This window comes from Littorina saxatilis, unplaced genomic scaffold, assembly GCF_037325665.1.
Source record: "Littorina saxatilis isolate snail1 unplaced genomic scaffold, US_GU_Lsax_2.0 scaffold_918, whole genome shotgun sequence".
Classification (NCBI taxonomy): domain Eukaryota; kingdom Metazoa; phylum Mollusca; class Gastropoda; order Littorinimorpha; family Littorinidae; genus Littorina; species Littorina saxatilis.
Genome location: NW_027126117.1, coordinates 34,683 through 52,322, shown reverse-complemented (window position 1 = coordinate 52,322; position 17,640 = coordinate 34,683). Strand labels below are relative to the sequence as shown.

At 42.5% G+C, this 17,640-nt stretch overlaps 1 protein-coding gene and 1 pseudogene across 1 annotated transcript; both read left to right on the top strand.

Moving 5' to 3' along the window:
- The first annotated feature begins 985 nt into the window (after positions 1-985).
- On the top strand, positions 986-17,144 carry LOC138954557 (coiled-coil domain-containing protein 28B-like). The gene is made up of 8 exons (XM_070326372.1): positions 986-1,311; positions 2,767-2,907; positions 3,433-3,529; positions 4,835-4,978; positions 5,464-5,563; positions 11,958-12,018; positions 12,340-12,362; positions 12,734-17,144. The coding sequence occupies exons 2-8, from the start codon at positions 2,836-2,838 to the stop codon at positions 12,786-12,788; spliced, it is 552 nt and encodes a 183-aa protein (XP_070182473.1). The 5' UTR covers positions 986-1,311; positions 2,767-2,835; the 3' UTR covers positions 12,789-17,144.
- LOC138954558 (5S ribosomal RNA) lies at positions 6,429-6,547 on the top strand (annotated as a pseudogene).
- Positions 17,145-17,640: the final 496 nt, after the last annotated feature.

The following is a 17,640-nucleotide window of genomic DNA, read 5'->3' as shown; positions in this document are numbered from 1 at the left end:
TTTATCAAACAAGTCGCGTAAGGCGAAAATACAACATTTAGTCAAGTAGCTGTCGAACTCACAGAATGAAACTGAACGCAATGCGACGCAGCAAGACCGTATACTCGTAGCCGGCATCGTCAGTCCACCGCTCATGGCGAAGGCAGTGAAATTGACAAGAAGAGCGGGGTAGTAGTTGCGCTGAGAAGGATAGCACGCTTTTCTGTACCTCTCTTCGTTTTAACTTTCTGAGCGTGTTTTCAATCCAAACACATCATATCTATATGTTTTTGGAATCAGGAACCGACAAGGAATAAGATGAAAGTGTTTTTAAATTGATTTCAAAAATTTAATTTTGATAATAATTTTTATATATTTAATTTTTAGAGCTTGTTTTTAATCCAAATATAACATATTTATATGTTTTTGGAATCAGCAAATGATGGAGAATAAGATGAACGTAAATTTGGATAGTTTTATAAAAAAATTTTTTTTTTTACAATTTTCCGATTTTTAATGACCAAAGTCATTAATTAAATTTTAAGCCACCAAGCTGAAATGCAATACCGAAGTCCGGGCTTCGTCGAACATTACTTGACCAAAATTTCAACCAATTTGGTTAAAAAATGAGGGCGTGACAGTGCCGCCTCAACTTTCACGAAAAGCCGGATATGACGTCATCAAAGACATTTATCAAAAAAATGAAAAAAACGTCTGGGGATATCATACCCAGGAACTCTCATGTCAAATGTCATAAAGATCGGTCCAGTAGTTTGGTCTGAATCGCTCTACACGCACACCTACACACACACACACACACACACACACACAGACACACACACACACACCACGACCCTCGTCTCGATTCCCCCCTCTATGTTAAAACATTTAGTCATAACTTGACTAAATGTAAAAAATGTGCGGCTCGTCAAAAACACGGATGGAGAGGTCTTGTTGTAAAATCTAGTTTTATTCGTCTCAAAAGATCATAAAGTACACACAGCTCTGTCGTGAGAAGAAATGTAAGCGCCCGTCATCTACGTTAGCAACGCTAAAGCTACACAAAAACACACATATTGAACAACAAAACCCACGTTTTGGGGGGAACTTTTCAAAATCTACTTATTGTCGCTTCTTATTGACATTGGGTGTCGCCAGAGTGCCAGTATCCCTGTCCGGCCCACAAGAGTCTGCATCCTGTTCACCGCGTTGCTATTCGGGGTCATTCTCATTGCGCTCAACTTCTGCGGTACAAGGGAGACTACTACGGAGCACTTCGCGACCAGCGGACGAAAAGAGAAGACAAAATAACTGGCCGAAGAGTCTACAAGGGTTTGTAGCTTTGCTTTCATTGGCAGCGCTCAAAATTAATTTGTGCAGCATGCCAGCTTGTAAGACGAAGAATAATTTACAGTCTAAACATGTGTTTAGCTGGATCAGCTTGCGGGTATTTGGAGAAGAATCATGCGACACCTCCGCATTCTTTGCTGTATGTAGGCTAGTCAGTGTATCCTGGTTTGGGCTGTGTGCGCAGTTGTTGTTCAACCTGTTTTCATTTGTAACTGCTAAGAATCTTGGAAAGTTTGTGTTTGCCAATGCCCACATGTCGTAATGACGTGACACGATATTCTTTCTACTCTTACTCGTTGGAAACATGTTATGATGTACATCATTACCCCCCGCGGGTTAGGGGGAAGAATTTACCCGATGCTCCCCAGCATGTAAGAGGCGACTAACAGATTCTGTTTCTCATTTTACCCTTGTTAAGTGTTTCTTGTATAGAATATAGTCAATGTTTGTAAAGATTTTAGTCAAGCAGTATGTAAGAAATGTTAAGTCCTTTGTACTGGAAACTTGCATTCTCCCAGTAAGGTATATATATTGTACTACGTTGCAAGCCCCTGGAGCACATTTTTGATTAGTGCTTTTGTGAACAAGAAACAATTGACAAGTGGCTCTATCACATCTCCCCCTTTCCCCGTCGCGATATAACCTTCGTGGTTGAAAACGACGTTAAACACCAAATAAATAAAGAAAGATGTACATCATTAACAGCTATTGTGTTTTCAGCGTAGCAATAGGGTCCGATATTTAGACAAGACAAGTATAATGCCGACGAGTCGAAGACGAGGAGGAGGGTCTGATGCTCCCAATAGGCTGTCTGTGAAGGGATACTTATATCTCTCTCTTTCTCTGCTAAGAGATTTTAACAAATCTCGGAAGAAAGTCTCTGCTGACTTTCAATTGTTTCTTTCACAATTTCTGATATATATATACATATTTCTTCTTTTTCTCCTTTTTCTTCTTCTTCGTTCTTGGGCTGAAACACCCACGTTCACTCATCTTTTTGCACGAGTGGATTTTTAAGAGTATGACTTTTTACCCCACCATTCAGGCAGCCATACGCCAGTTTCGGGGAAGTATGCTGGGTATTTTCGTGTTCACCAAACTCGGACATGGATTACAGGATCTTTTCTGTGCGCACTTGGTCTTGTGCTTGCGTGTACTCACGAAGGGGGATAACTGATAAGACACTAGCAGGTCTGCACATAAGTGACCTGGGAGATCGAAAAAATTCCACCCTTAACCCACCAGGCGGCCGCGGCCGGGATTTGAACTCACGACCTTCCCATTAGGAGGCCGATGTCTTATCCACTAGGCCACTGCACTCGTCTGTTTCTTATTCAATTAAAGCTAGCATCACACTTTTTCTTTTGCCAGCAGAATACAATTGCAGCCAAGCTTATTATGTTATAACTAACATCACTCTTTCTCTCTTGCCTGCAGAATAAAAGTGCAGCCAAGCTTGCACAAGGATGAGAATACCACAGTGAAATCAGCTACTTCATCATCGCCATGTCATCTGCAGAGCCCAGCGCGTCCATCACTACCCAGGCAGGAGGGCATCAAGGGAGGGAAAAACACAAGGTTGTCTTAGCAATGTTTTAACACTTTCTACCCCACCTATGTTGACCAAGGTTTTTCTAGCCAAGACCAGCTGTTCAGCAGCAGGTCACTCAGAATTGTAGTAACTGTGTAGAAACTGTGTATCAGCACGATGGAATGCAGGCGTTAGATCGACGTTACAGGAAGTGACTGTGTGTACGGATATATCCGTAACAGGTCAGATAGAGCTATATGAGTGGGAGACAATGAGTTAACACAGAGGAAGCTCTCTTAGACCCCAATTGAAGACCTCGATCTCCTCCCCCGAAAGCGGATGGGCATATGTGTTTGAAAGAGACAGTTTGGGTGTGTCATTGTGGGTAGATGTGGGTGTTGGTTTTTAATTTGTACTTGGATACATGCCTCCAATGTAATGTGTTTGTGTGTGATTTTCTTTTTAAATGCACTGTTTTTGACAAACCTGTCGATGTTTGTCAAAAAGTTGTTCACCACCCCACAACACAAAATTCTCTGTGAGAGTAATAACAATGCGGTGTATTGTTTCAGGTTGCTGGACAACACAGACAGGGACAGGGCAGGCGACGTAGTACCGGTGCAAGAGATGGCTCACACTCACACTCTGTGGAGAAGGGTAACAAGTCGCGTAAGGCGAAATTACTACATTTAGTCAAGCTGTGGAACTCACAGAATGAAATTAAACGTAGTCCGCCGCTAGTGCAAAAGGCAGTGAAAGTGACGAGCCTGTTTGGCGCGGCAGCGGTTGCGCTGTGCTTCATAGCACGCTTTACTGTACCTTTCTTCGTTTTAACTTTCTGAGCGTGTTTTTAATCCAAACATATCATGTCTATATGTTTTTAGAATCAGGAACCGACAAGGAATAAGATAAAATAGCTTTTAAAACGATTTCGGAAATTTAATTTTGATCATAATTTTTATATTTTTAATTTTCAGAGCTTGTTTTTAATCCAAATATAACATATTTATATGTTTTTTGAATCAGAAAATGATGAAGAATAAGATGAACGTAAATTTGGATCGTTTTATAAAAACATATTTTTTTTTACAATTTTCAGATTTTTAATGACCAAAGTCATTAATTAATTTTTAAGCCACCAAACTGAAATGCAATACCGAAGTCCGGCTTTCGTCGAAGATTGCTTGGCCAAAATTTCAATCAATTTGATTGAAAAATGAGGGTGTGACAGTGCCGCCTTAACTTTTACAAAAAGCCGGATATGACGTCATCAAAGACATTTATCGAAAAAAAGAAAAAACGTCCGGGGATATCATTCCCAGGAACTCTCATGTAAAATTTCATAAAGATCGGTCCAGTAGTTTAGTCTGAATCGCTCTACACACACACACAGACACACACACACACACACACATACACCATGACCCTCGTCTCGATTCCCCCTCTATGTTAAAACATTTAGTCAAAACTTGACTAAATGTAAAAAAGGTAATGCAAGTCAGTAACATTCTCAGAGGATTCAGAAAGCATGCCTCCAAGTGACCACTAGTTAAGATCTGAATTCCATCATTGTGAAGGTCAGGTGGAATAAACGGAAGAGAGCGCATATAAGCCACTCTTGCAATATTGGGGCCTTTTCATGTAATTTACAAACCATTGTCACTAAAAGAAATCAAGCAAAAGAAGAAGGTTAGGAATTAGAAAAAAAGTCCTTTGCTGTTAACTTGAGTCTGTTTACATGTATTTTTTTGCGACATTTTATTTGTTCAGTGTATTCTCAAGATTGCTTTAAAGTTGAGCATGAATGATAACACTAGCAGTGGATGGATTTAAACGCTTTAAACTAAGAAACTGTCTGAGGTAACATTCAAGTTATGTAAGTTGTTCATTAATACAAGGGCTCAGACACAGAACTACTTTTTCTAAGTCTCGGTCGGTTTTTAAGTAAAAGTCAAATTGTTTGTTTGTTGCCAGGTAAAAGTGGTGTTCGGTCGGGCAGTGTTAAGCGACTGACCAAGGAACATTCCTTTCTGACGGACGTGGCGGATGTGCGAGCGATGGAGCAGGGTTTGCTTCAGCTCTTGGGGGATTTCCACTCCGGGAAACTGCGTGCATTCAGTAAGCAGGACTCTTTTTTTTCCCACCTGTTACTTATGTTCAAACACAAGCTTGTTTTTTTTACTAGGTTATATATCACTTTAATCAAAGTGTTTTGGGTGCACTTTTGCTTTATTTTTAATTTTTAGGTAAAGATAATTAGAATAATAATGATGACAAACCTTAGTTATTCTTTTTACTATCAGAGAGTGAAGAAAATAAGATGCATGTAATGTTTGACGCAATAAGATTGTTGCATGCCATGAAGCCCCACAGTGAGTATGACAGGTGCCCTCTCGGTTGTCTTCTCCGCTTTGAACACAGATTGTTTTTCTTCCCCTCCTTATCAATATAACATCTCTCTTTCATTTATTTATTTCCGTGTTTCGAAATTTTTTGACACAGAAGTATTTTAAGACAATATTACTCTCTTCAGTGTATAGATGATGGTTCAACGGTTTAGTACAGTTGTACTCTAAGACAGAATGACTTTCCTCTCTCTATAGATGATGGCGCAACATTTGAGAAGATGGACCAGGTAAGAGAACAGCAGGAACGGCTGGCACGTCTCCACTTTGAGCTGGACGTTCATCAGGATCTCCACAGGTACACGCCTTCACTGCACTACCTCTTCATATATAAACGCTTAAAATTTATTACACGAGTGAAATGTATATGTATTTGTTTGCTAGGGTGACGAATTTTGTGATGCAAGAGTTTGCGTGTGTGTGTGCATGTGTTGTTTGTAGTGGGAGAAAAGATTTATGATAGATGCTCCCTAGTTATGAAGTTATTTTTGATTACATTACATATCTTACCCAACTCACATATAGCAATTAACCCTGGTTCAGTGCTGGTATCGCTGTACGCGTCCCCTTGGTAACAAGAAAGACGCCTCTAAAAAAGAGTGACCGAGACCCGTAAGGGTGTCTAGGCCAGCCCGGAAACGAGGCTGCCTTCCGTATGCGCGCGCATACTCCGCCATATGCATCTTTCTAAAAACTCAGCGTCAGTGGGACTGGTCGCATTTTATGTACGCTCTGGCTGTTTCAGCCGTTGTTACTTAGTCTTTTTGACTTTGTTTCGTTCCTCTTGGTCTCTTCTTGTCATCTGGACTTCACAACTATGTTGAGGTGAGGTCGTTCCTTGTATTTTGCTTGATTTTGGCAGTTTTGTTGGCCGTATTTTGGACTTGCGATTTTTCTCAGAAATTTTTTTCGTGAGTCGTTTTTCCGTCATGGCTGACAATGCTAAGAAGAGGGCAGCTTCTTAATAGGTAGCTGCTGTGCCCTTTTCTCCTTAGAAGGCTTTTAGGAAGTCTAAACAATCCGGTCTATGTCCGTTTCTGTTGTAGATTCTCTTGCTAAAAATCTTTTGATGTGTTGATTGTTTTACCCGCTAAGCCGGTAGACAAGTCCGCTTCCAGTTTGTTTACTACACTGGTGACTATTCCGGAACCCCCTTTTTGCCGGCCAACGGCCACTCCACGTTGAAAGCACCGGTTCTCGTCCTTTCATTGAAGTTAAGCAACGTCGGGCCCGGTTAGTTCTTGGATGGGTGACCGCCTGTGAACACCGGGTGCAGTGGCCACCTTTGTTTTAAGCCTACGGATTAGTCCGGGCTCGGTGTTAAACATGTTGTTATTGGGCTTGCGTCTGTAGACGTGGCCTCTTTGCTTTTGACTTTAAGTTCACAGGTTTCTGCTTTGGCAGCTGGCACTTCGTCATCAAAGGCAGAACTACGTGCTCTCCCGGCCGGGGTTGCTGTGTGTTCGTCTCTGGACAGTGGTCGTTCGTCCCCTGCTGTGACCTTATGTGGGGAGTTCTCGGCCTCCGGCGTCTGTTGGTTCACCTTTAGGTGTTCCGTCTTCCTCACAAGGTATGTGGACTACATGAGTAGCTGGGTTCTCCAGCCAAAGTGTAGAGCGTTGTCTTGAGAAAGTAGCCTCTGGTCAAAGCCCGGGTGAAAGCTCTGAACCACTGGCTGACATCGGCCGCTTAGTCGGGGTGTCAGTGGGTGCTAAGGGCCCTGACAAGCGAACAGATGTTCCTATGCTTCCCGCCTCGTCAGTAGACTGGGGCCAGGTTGAAAGGCATCTGCTTCCGCCCAGGGGGCAGGAAGGGGTGCGTCCACGGTGGTGGACGACATCCAGCTTACTTGCCGTTCAAGTTGTCCAAACGCCGTGACGCGGGCAGCGGAAAACGGCATTTAAGTTTTGTGGAAGTTGGTGGACCGCGAAAGGCGGGGGTCACCTTCCTGATTGCTACTGCGAGCATGAAGGAAAGGATAACGAGGATACTTCCATTTGAGGGTGCGTCCACGGGGATGGACGACACCCAGCTTACTTGCCGTTCAAGTTGTCCAGCGCAGTGACGTGGGCGGCGGAAAACGGCATTTAAGTTTTGTGAAGGTTGGTGGACCGCGAAAGGCGGGGGTCACCTTCCTGATTGCGATTGCGAGCATGAAGGAAAGGTTAACGAGGATACCTTCTTATGAGGGTGCGTCCACGGGGATGGACGACACCCAGCTTAACTTGCCGTTCAAGTTGTCCAGCGCAGTGACGTGGGCGACGGAAAATGGCATTTAAGTATTGTGGAAGTTGGTGGACCGCGAAAGGCGGGGGTCACCTTCCCGATTGCGATTGCGAGCATGAAGGAGAGGATAACGAAGATACTTCCATATGAGGGTGCGTTCACGGGGATGGACGACACCCAGCTTAACTTGCCGTTCAGGTTGTCCAGCGCAGTGACGTGGGCGGCGGAAAACGGCATTTAAGTTTTGACTGGAGGGGGTGGTTGAGAGCAAAGCTTTACTTCCTCCACCTCTATCCGGTTTGATGACTTCTGGAAGTTCGGAGGAACAGGATGTTCACTTCAGCTTCCGGGAATCGTTGTCCATTGCCCTGGAGTTGGCAAAGGGCCGCGTGTAGCCGGGTTCTCCGGTGAAAGTGGTGTACGTTCGCAGGAGGTAGCAAGCTTTGTGCGGTGAAGTGTTGAAACCGTGTCTGTTCTTCCGCTTTCTGGCGCACGTTCAGCAGCGGCTAAGAGCCCTAGGCAACGTAAGCTTCCGCCCTGGGGGCAGGAAGTTGGTGGGCTGGGTGATTCTTGGGTTGACCATGCGAGTCTCTCTGGGGGTCACTTTCCTACCTTTGATACCGAGCAGGGGGGCAGGAAGCGAGCAGTAGGGCTGATTCTTTGTTGGAGATTTAAGTCTAGCATGGAGTCAGCTTCCGGATTGCACGGAGGTGCATGAAGGCTGTTCAGATTAAGGTGCTCCTGTTTTTGAGTCACTTGAGAAAAAGTGACTCTATGTAATCGGTCAGTGTTAGTCTGTCCGGCCGGCCGGCCGTCCGGCCGGCCGGCCGGCCGTCCGTAGACACCACCTTAACGTTGGACTTTTCTCGGAAACTATCAAAGCGATCGGGCTCATATTTTGTTTAGTCGTGACCTCCAATGACCTCTACACTTTAACGATGGTTTCGTTGACCTTTGACCTTTTTCAAGGTCACAGGTCAGCGTCAAAGGAAAAATTAGACATTTTATATCTTTGACAAAGTTCATCGGATGTGATTGAAACTTTGTAGGATTATTCTTTACATCAAAGTATTTACATCTGTAGCCTTTTACGAACGTTATCAGAAAAACAAGGGAGATAACTAGCCTTTTCTGTTCGGCAACACACAACTTAACGTTGGGCTTTTCTCGGAAACTATAAAAGTGACCGGGCTCAAATTTTATGTGAACGTGACTCATTGTGTTGTGAATAGCAATTTCTTCCTGTCCATCTGATGCCTCATATAATATTCAGAACTGCGAAAGTGACTCGATCGAGCGTTTGCTCTTCTTGTTCTGTAAAGCACTGATTTTAGGTTCTGTTTCAAGTTAGCAAGTGCAGTGGCGCTCGCAGCTGAAATGGTTCGAGGTACAACGGGATCGTCCGGTGTGTTTCTGTGCAACCGGTTGGTCCTGATGTTTACTTATCCACGGCCTGTTGCGCTTTCGCTTTTGCGGCTGTGACTTCTGGGTACAGGACGGGATATCCTTCTACTGTTAACACTGTGGTGTTGGTAGTCGGCACTTTTCAGCTTTTGGCTTCTGGTTCCGTTTCTGCGGTTCCTTTGCCTTTTTTACAGGCTGTTTTCACTTTCTCTTCCAGTCTTCCAGCTGGCGTGAGTCAGGTGGATGGAGATCTGGCATGGTGTTTTGACGTTTGAAACTTTTCAAATCTTTTCCGATTGTTGGCAAGTTTTTGCCTTATCGGGATGGGTGACTGGTTCTCATCATTTCGATGTTCGTTATGATGCTGGAACAAGAGGAGGAAATGGGGAGGCTCTTACTTCAGCTGTGTCGCGGTTCGCGGCATTTTGTAGTTGGTTTGAGCTTTCTGAGGAGAATCTTCGAGTGTTAAGTTCTTAGATCCTCTGGCGGGGTCATCTTGTTCTTGCGGAAGTTTTCGCAAGCGAGTCTTCTTTGTCACCACTACCTTTGTGGGCAACGCACGACTATTTACCTGTGGTGGTGGTGGTGCTTTAGCTTGTTTCTTACGCTCAAGTAGCGTGTCACTCGCGGAGCGCTTTCTGTAGGCTTCGGTTAACTCCAAGCTTAAGGACTTAGGTTCTCTTGTTTTTCGTTCTATGGAACCGCCCTCGGGTTTGGTGATGGCGATAGCAAGGAGAAACTGTCTGTTAGATCAAGGTCTCCTAGCTCTGGTAGATTGCGGCATCTTTTCTTTATGATTGGCTCGTTTTAACAAAACTTGCTTTTAGTCTCTCGCTTGGGCGGTTACGTTTAACAGGTTATCTTTGTGGTCCGACAGGACTCAAATACAAAGATTTTACTTTGCCGTTTTTTACCTGAGAGTAAGCCTCTGCCCTTTAAGTATTATTCTGTTGGCTAGAGGTTAATCTCTTTCTTGTTTGAAAGGCTCTTTTTGAGCCCGCTTCTAGGCACGCGGGTTCTCTAACTAAGAGAATCTCACGGTAAAAGGAAAGCGCAGGGCAGGTCTTGGCTGTTTTTCGTTTCCAAACGAAAAGCTTCAGGCTGGCTGTTATCCACTTTGGGTTTGGGCTCCATACCCTCGCTTTCACAGGGCTCTTTTTGAGTTAGTTTGGGCGACCTGTTGGTCGCACAGTACGGGTCTTTGCAATCTTGGTTTCCAGACCTCTTTAGGCTGGCAAGAAGGCATCTTTGCTTTCTCACATTGGAATTACTTGATTGTCTGCTGTAAGGGTACACTTGAGATACTTAGGGGCTTCTGCCTCAACTCTGGATTTGGTTCAGAGTTTCTGTGTTCTATGCAGAAGTTTTTTTCTGGCTAGGTTTGCTATGGACAGCTTTTTGGAGAAAGAATGATCTATGGTTCTTAGGGTTCCTTCAAATTTTCTGGCAAGTAAGCAGAATTTGGAGAATCCAGCTTCGTTCACTTTTTAAACCTTTTAGCAATATTCTGGCTCCTCCAGAGCCATATTTAGCCTTTTGATCATTTCGAGTTCAATGATTTTTCTAGCTTGCATGGATCTTTTCAGATTATTGATTCTAACAGCTCTTGTTCTTATCTTTCAACTCCGTCGCTTTTTAACCCTGAACGGTTAGAAACGACGTTAAACACTGGTTAAGGATAGAAAGTTTTTCTATCGACTTTGGTGGAGGTAATGACTTACTTAAGTCAACCTTAGCTTTATAGACTGCCACATTGTTTAGGCATGCCTTCAAGTGTTGGCAAGGAATTAAAAGGGGGGGGGAGCAGTCAGTCCTCTCTCTTCGGGTGGCGCGGACTCAACTTTCCTCTCTTGAGCAAGTTTATTGCTCTTGGAGATCCTGATGTACATTTTTGTCCTGTTAGAGCCCTCAGCAGATTTCTGTTTCGGACTGTGCACACTCGTTTGGAGACTCAGAAACTTCTTTTTATCTCATTCATCATGGTACGGTTTAGAGATATGTCGAAAGTCTCGTTAGCCAAGTGGGTCTCCACCATAGCTAGGCAAGCTCTTGGCTGGTGGCAGAGTCAGGCAGGGAATGTCAGGGCAGTCTTGCCCTTTACTACAGCCAGGCCTCATGAGGCAAAAGATTGGGCTTCTACTCTAGTTGATCTTCATTTTAATCTCCTGGCGGAAGTTCTTGAGTCGGCTTACTGGCTTTCTTGAAATGTTCTTCATTGATGTCTTTCTCAGGGATTTCTATGCCTTGAGACAGGATGCGTTTCTGGGTTACCTGCTCGGGTAGAGGCAGGACAAAATCTCGATTCCTATTTGGGTAAAGTGCCCTCCAACCTTTAGTAGCAATCTGCTATATGTGAGTTGGGTAAGATATGTAATTTAATTAAAAATTTTAGTAATAAATTTTCATTTGATTAATAATAATATACTTACCCAACTCACATCGTTTATTCCCTCCCGCCTCCCCGCTGTGGGGTTATATATGTCTAAAAAAGAAGTGAGTTGGGCTTCGTTTTAGAATGATGCATATGGCGGAGTATGCGCGCGCATACGGAAGGCAGCCTCGTTTCCGGGCTGGCCTAGACACCCTTACGGGTCTCGGTCACTCTTTTTTAGAGGCGTCTTTCTTGTTACCAAGGGGACGCGTACAGCGATACCAGCACTGAACCAGGGTTAATTGCTATATGTGAGTTGGGTAAGTATATTAATCAAATGAAAATTTATTACTAAAATTTTTAATTTTTGTTTTTCCATTTTTAACACCTTGTGTGTGCCAGGGGTGTTCATTTTCCTATTTATTCCTGACATCTAGTTCGGGAAAAGGTTAAAAAAAAAAAGAAAAGATTTTCGGTTTGACTATGAGGCATCAAAGCCTTGTGTTTCAAAGCATTCAAAACACTCCGCAGTGTATGTTTTTAGGGATTTAGGAATTTTAGATTTGGACATAATGTATACGCCGCAGCATCCTGATGTTCTGAAGAGAGGATAATGCAGGAGAGGATAACATACTGTGTGAGCTTGGGTGTTCTTTCTGACTGAATAATTATGGGTAATTTTCTTTTCCAGGTTGGGTACTGAAGAGGCTAGGACAACAGCGAATGAGAATTTATCAAAACTAATTGACCAGGTAAGAACAGTGGAATGGCCCACAACGCAGAAACATGATAGACAAACAAAAATAAACAATGAAAACCTCAAACAAACAAATAAATAAACAAACATTCAAACAGAATGCATTGTATTGTGCAAGGAGTTTTATGGAAAATAATTTACATAATTCATAAGCAAGATTTTGTTGAGATATGAAACTAGCTATTATAGCTCAGCTCTTGACTGTGAAGAAAATAATTTGTGTTTTGTTTGTTAATTAGACACACTCGTCAAATCATATAATTATGTGTGTGTGGCTTCTGAATGGGAGTTAATTAATTCTGTTTCTTTGTTTCAGCTTCACAACCTGAGCATGTCTATGTATCCTTTATTCACAAACGTGTGTGTGCGAGTGGGATATAAGGGTGTCAAACCAGAAGCAGCTCTCTCTCCCCCCCCCCCCCTCTCCCCCCCCCCCTCCCCCCTGAAGCAGTTAGAGACCTGTAATAGGTGGTGCATTGTAAGAACAGTCTAGCTGTCCCATAAAGCGAGTACTAACCTGTGCATATATGTGTGTGTGTGTGCACGCTTGTGAGAGTGTGTGTGTATGTGGGAGTACATGCTTGTCTTTGCATCTGTGCCTGCGTTCATATAAACAAAAATTCTGTCTCTGATGTGCGTTCTTATTTAAAACCTCAATAGGAAAAACTATCCTTGCAGAACATTGAAGTTTCATCCTTAACCAAAGTCAGACAGACCTTACAGCCTGGAGTGATGGAGAAAGAGGAGAAAAAGACCAAGCACTGACCGGTGACCTTGACCTATGCCCTGCGCATGACATATCTGACCCCTATCACCATCATTCCAAAAGTCTAGCCTGTAAACCTATTGTCTTTTACACATGTGCAATTCCTTCGCTAGCTTATTGCAGTGGGCCCTTCTGGGGACTGTTCCATGTTAGTTGTGTCTTTACCATAGAGGTGAGAAAACTAGGTTTATTACATTTTGTGACCGCGACAGGTACAGTGGAAACCCCCTTTAAAGGCTGACATAGTCCTATTTAATTAGTTTAATTACTTCCAGGGCTTTTCCCATCGTTGCGGGGATGTATAAATTAAGCTTCCTGCAAAGTTTTAGGTTTGAAGCCCTTACCAATTACGAGAAATAATTAATTCTTTATTGCATTGTTTAGCAACAGTTCTCCAGGACTTGGGCTATTTTTAGACCGTTGACGTTTCATACACCAAAGATGGCGTTTGAGACTGTTCTGTTTACATTCGACACTATCAACACCACTTTGCAATACATGTACTGAAATAATTTTTTCTGTGTTCGAAAGCTACAGCCAATCGTTATTATATCCCATTAGGTACAGTTTTATAACATTATTGGCACATGTAAACAATATGAATTAATTAATGAACGCTACGAGTATGGCAGCCTTTAAAGACCTGATCCCACATTAAAACTTCCCCCCTTTTGAGACCTAATTTCTCTGAGAATCGTGGAGGTATCAAAAGGGGGGGGGGGGGGGGGGAGGGGGGTATGTACCACTGTAGCAGCAATTCTTAAGGATTGCTTCTTGAGAGGCAGGCAAGTGTCTGGAAGCATTTTTGTGGGTGAGACCTACATAAACGAAAGGTTGGTGTAAGTTAATTCTGAGAGGATGTGAATCCCAGATATCTGAGAGGACATGAATCCCCAATAGTCGGTCAGTTAAGTTAATTAACTGTTGACAGAAAATGACCAGTTTTGAAGGAAGTCGAAGCGCACACTCAAAACCAACAATTAAGTAGATGTGCAACGCCAAGGCACTGCATACCCCAGCGAAAGACAAACCTCTCCTCTCTCTCTCTCTCTCTCTCTCTCTCAAACACACACACACACGAACACACACACACACACCCCAAGTTACACACGTACACACATACACACTCACTCACACGCACTCACTCACTCTCTCACACACACTTCATACACACAAAACACACCCCCATACGCACATATAGACAGACGGACATACACACCTTTACAAACAAACACACATACACTTACGCACTTGCACAAACACACACCCACCCACCCACTCTCTCTCTTTCTCTCTTATACACACACACACACACACATGTACGTACGCACGCACGCACACACCCACACACACACACATTGACTCACACAAATCTCATACACACAAAACACACACTCATACGCACATACACGGTTGGCCTAGTGGTAAGGCGTCCGCCCCGTGATCGGGAGGTCGTGGGTTAGAACCCAGGCCGGGTCATACCTAAGACTTTAAAATTGGCAATCTAGTGGCTGCTCCGCCTGGCGTCTGGCATTATGAGGTTAGTGCATGCTAGGACTGGTTGGTCCGGTGTCAGAATAATGTGACTGGGTGAGACATGAAGCCTGTGCTGCGACTTCTGCCTTGTGTGTGGCACACGTATATATCTCAAAGCAGCACCGCCCTGATAATTATGGCCCTTCGTGGTCGGCTGGGCGTTAAGCAAACAAACAAACAAATACGCACATAGACAGACGGACACACACACCTTTACAAACAAACACATATATATACACACTCATACACACTTAACATACACACAAACTCATGCACACACACATTCACACACACACACACACACACTCTTTCTCCCTCTCTCTCAGTCTTTCTTACACACACACACACACACACACACACACACACGAGTACAGACTCATGCACGCGCACACACACACATACACACACACACTAACACTAACACGTGCACAAAATGAACACACACACACACACCGCGTGAGAGAAAAAGACTACAGGGAGGCATGACGTCATGATGCATTAATTGACGTCAAAGACTTTTGACCGTGACGTAATCTTACGCGAGCTTTATCCATAGTCTTAAACAACCACACACACCAAGTCTTGGAAACTACAGAATTTCTACCCGTCCAAAGCGGCCTTGGGTGGCGTTTGCTCAAAAAATGGGGGCGCCTATTGCACCCACCGTATTTTTGTTAGTATGGTCCCAATTTTGGGTGAACTTCCATCTTCAACTGTAGCCCGTAGCCGGGCACAAAGAATCCTTCTTTATCATGTATTATCGGTATGAAAATGCGTTCGTGGGATACCTCCAGCTTCGCTGGGATAAAACACCAAACAAGATTACTGGACTATGTGAAGTCACAGTTATGTTGATGTGGGTAGGGGAAGAAAGGACTTGTGGCCTTTCATGTGACAGATGGACAGTGAAACCTGCGATGTAAGGCCCCTCCATGAGAGGACACTTTCTGTTGTCCCTTTGTCTAGTTTTATACCTATCTTCACCAAAATAGGCCTGTAACGACAGGCCACCCGTGCAATGTAGAGACACATTTTTACTGGTCCAAAGTATGTCCTTTCACCACAGGCACCATTGTACATGTATTTCAAAGTGTTTGAGTTACGTTTTGATCAGTGTCCTACGGCTTTTGTTTTTAGGTTTGTTGGCGCTGTTCACGTCTTGATGGGATATTCCACTGCCTGTTTCTGTGTAATAGCTTGCAAAGCATACATATTGTACTTTTTCTTCAAATCTTAGTGTTATACACCTATTTATTATATCAGTCTCTATGTGTTAGTCAGTTTTTATTGATAAAATGCTTTCCTGGTGTGAGTTTTGCACCTTTATTGTGTTGGAATGTGTCTTTTGATTGGGACACATCAATTATCTCCCTTTCCCTCCTTTTTCCAGTGTTGTGGTACATGTATAATGTTTTGGCTTAAAGTTTGTATTTTGTTGTGTTGTTTCAAATCATTCTTTAGTTGACTGCCATATCTTATGTATTTATGAAGACAGAAAATATCAGAAATCCAAATGGTTGTATGATGAATTAATGGCTTATGTACATACGTAACTCAGTAATTAAAAAAACTGATGTACTTACGTTTTTATGTAAAGAGCTTCTAAAACTGTTCAGGTTAAAATCTGTTTAAAGTTTAAAGTAATTAACTCCTTGTTGTCCTGCATTATTTTTTTGTTCTTTTGTCTCAAATGTCTAAGACCAGGGTTGTGGTGATGTTATTTAAGTGCTCCAGCTAAGAGGTCTTCCTTCGTGACCTGAGATTTGTTCTTGAATGTGTTTTCCTCTGCCCAGTGAGGTACTCTTGTGTCCTAAATCTGTTCACTACTGGTGATGTAAACAATCTTACAAATGACTTTAAACCTCCTGCCCTAACTTTTTTGACACAATGTTGTTGTTGTTTTTACATTTTAAAATCTCAAATACAATTTAATATATGTATGGAATGGCAGAATTTTCTCGAGTATAATGAAAGTTGAAGCTTCTTCTTTCTGTCATTGCTTTTAAACTTTATTCTACATTCTTTCTTCAGTTTTTTAGTCTTGTCTACCGACTAATTCAAATTCAGGCAGACTAGGTTAACCCTTGGCCTTGCTTAGTCAGAATGATCAAATGGGACACTAAGTAGCTTTTAAAAAATGAATTCATTACACAGAAAATCCCGCTTACTCTGCACAGTGTGCAGTCAGGCTATTGAGTTATGTTTTGGTATACATGTGTCCGGGGGGGGGATGCTCTTGTCCCATGTAAAAGTTCTGACTGGATTTGACCTGTTCAGCAGAACTTTTTTTTGCGAGAAGGACTGTGCATTATTGATTAATCTGTTATTTCTTCAGCTTAAAACAAATGTTTGAGTGAGGGTCCGTACATTTTTTGTCAGCAGAAAACAGAACCCTCTTCAGAGAATTACTGATATTGATTTTTGATTTGAACTCTTCTTGTATTTTGATGATATATCACTGTTGTTTATGTGTAGTCAGATTCAGCTGCTGATTTGTTTTCTTTTATGCGGGAAAGGTTGTCTCAGATCTTTTTTGAAACTAGTCAAATTTATGATATGAGGTAATTTTTTATTTGATGCTTTTTACTGCTTTATGCTTACAAGCTTTTGTTCTCAGCGATGATCTTGTAAATTTAATACATGTGGAAGACTCAGTTTCTAGTGTTCATAGTATTAATATATTGTTTTTGTTTGCATTTGTGCCATGTCACGCCAGAGGCCGACAAAACTTCATATTTAGGCGGCCAGCCGAGACTACAAAATAGTGCATGTATGTGTGCGTTCAATCATAAAAACTAAAAAGAATTCTAACCAGAATCGATCGATACATAAATGTTATTTGTATTTTTGACCAAAACATGACATTTTACACAGATCTCGAAAGTCATCGAGCGCGGTCTCGGAGGAACACTGACTGTCTTGATCTGTGTAAAATGTCATATTTTGGTCAAAAATACAAATAACGTATAGTAAAATCTTTTGCTGCGAAATTTTTCATCAGTTTGATTTAAGGTCTTGCCATCAGGACCTTTTTTGTTATTGTAAAGTTAAGAATGTCTTAAAACCTCTTTTTTTCCCGCCAAGTTCATCTAATGGCAGTTGGCAGTTAAAAATTCCCGAATCAAACAACTATTTGCCCTTTGTTAAAGTACAGTAATTTCCACTTTTTTTGTTTAACCTTTATGTCTGTACAGTGGTACCTCTGTCTAACGACCTTGAAAATGTAACCAAAATTCAGTCGTTATATGGAGGGGTCGTAATATAGAGTTTTGTATTTTGTTGTTGGCTTTTCATTGTTTCCCCCTTCACAATAGT

Coding starts and splice junctions, on each gene's coding strand:
- LOC138954557 (XM_070326372.1), top strand. CDS start 2,836: ATGTCATCTGCAGAGCCCAGCGCGTCCATCACTACCCAGGCAGGAGGG. Junction 5,564..11,957: donor GTTCATCAGGATCTCCACAG/GTACACGCCTTC, acceptor TTTCTTTTCCAG/GTTGGGTACTGAAGAGGCTA. Junction 12,019..12,339: donor TATCAAAACTAATTGACCAG/GTAAGAACAGTG, acceptor TCTTTGTTTCAG/CTTCACAACCTGAGCATGTC.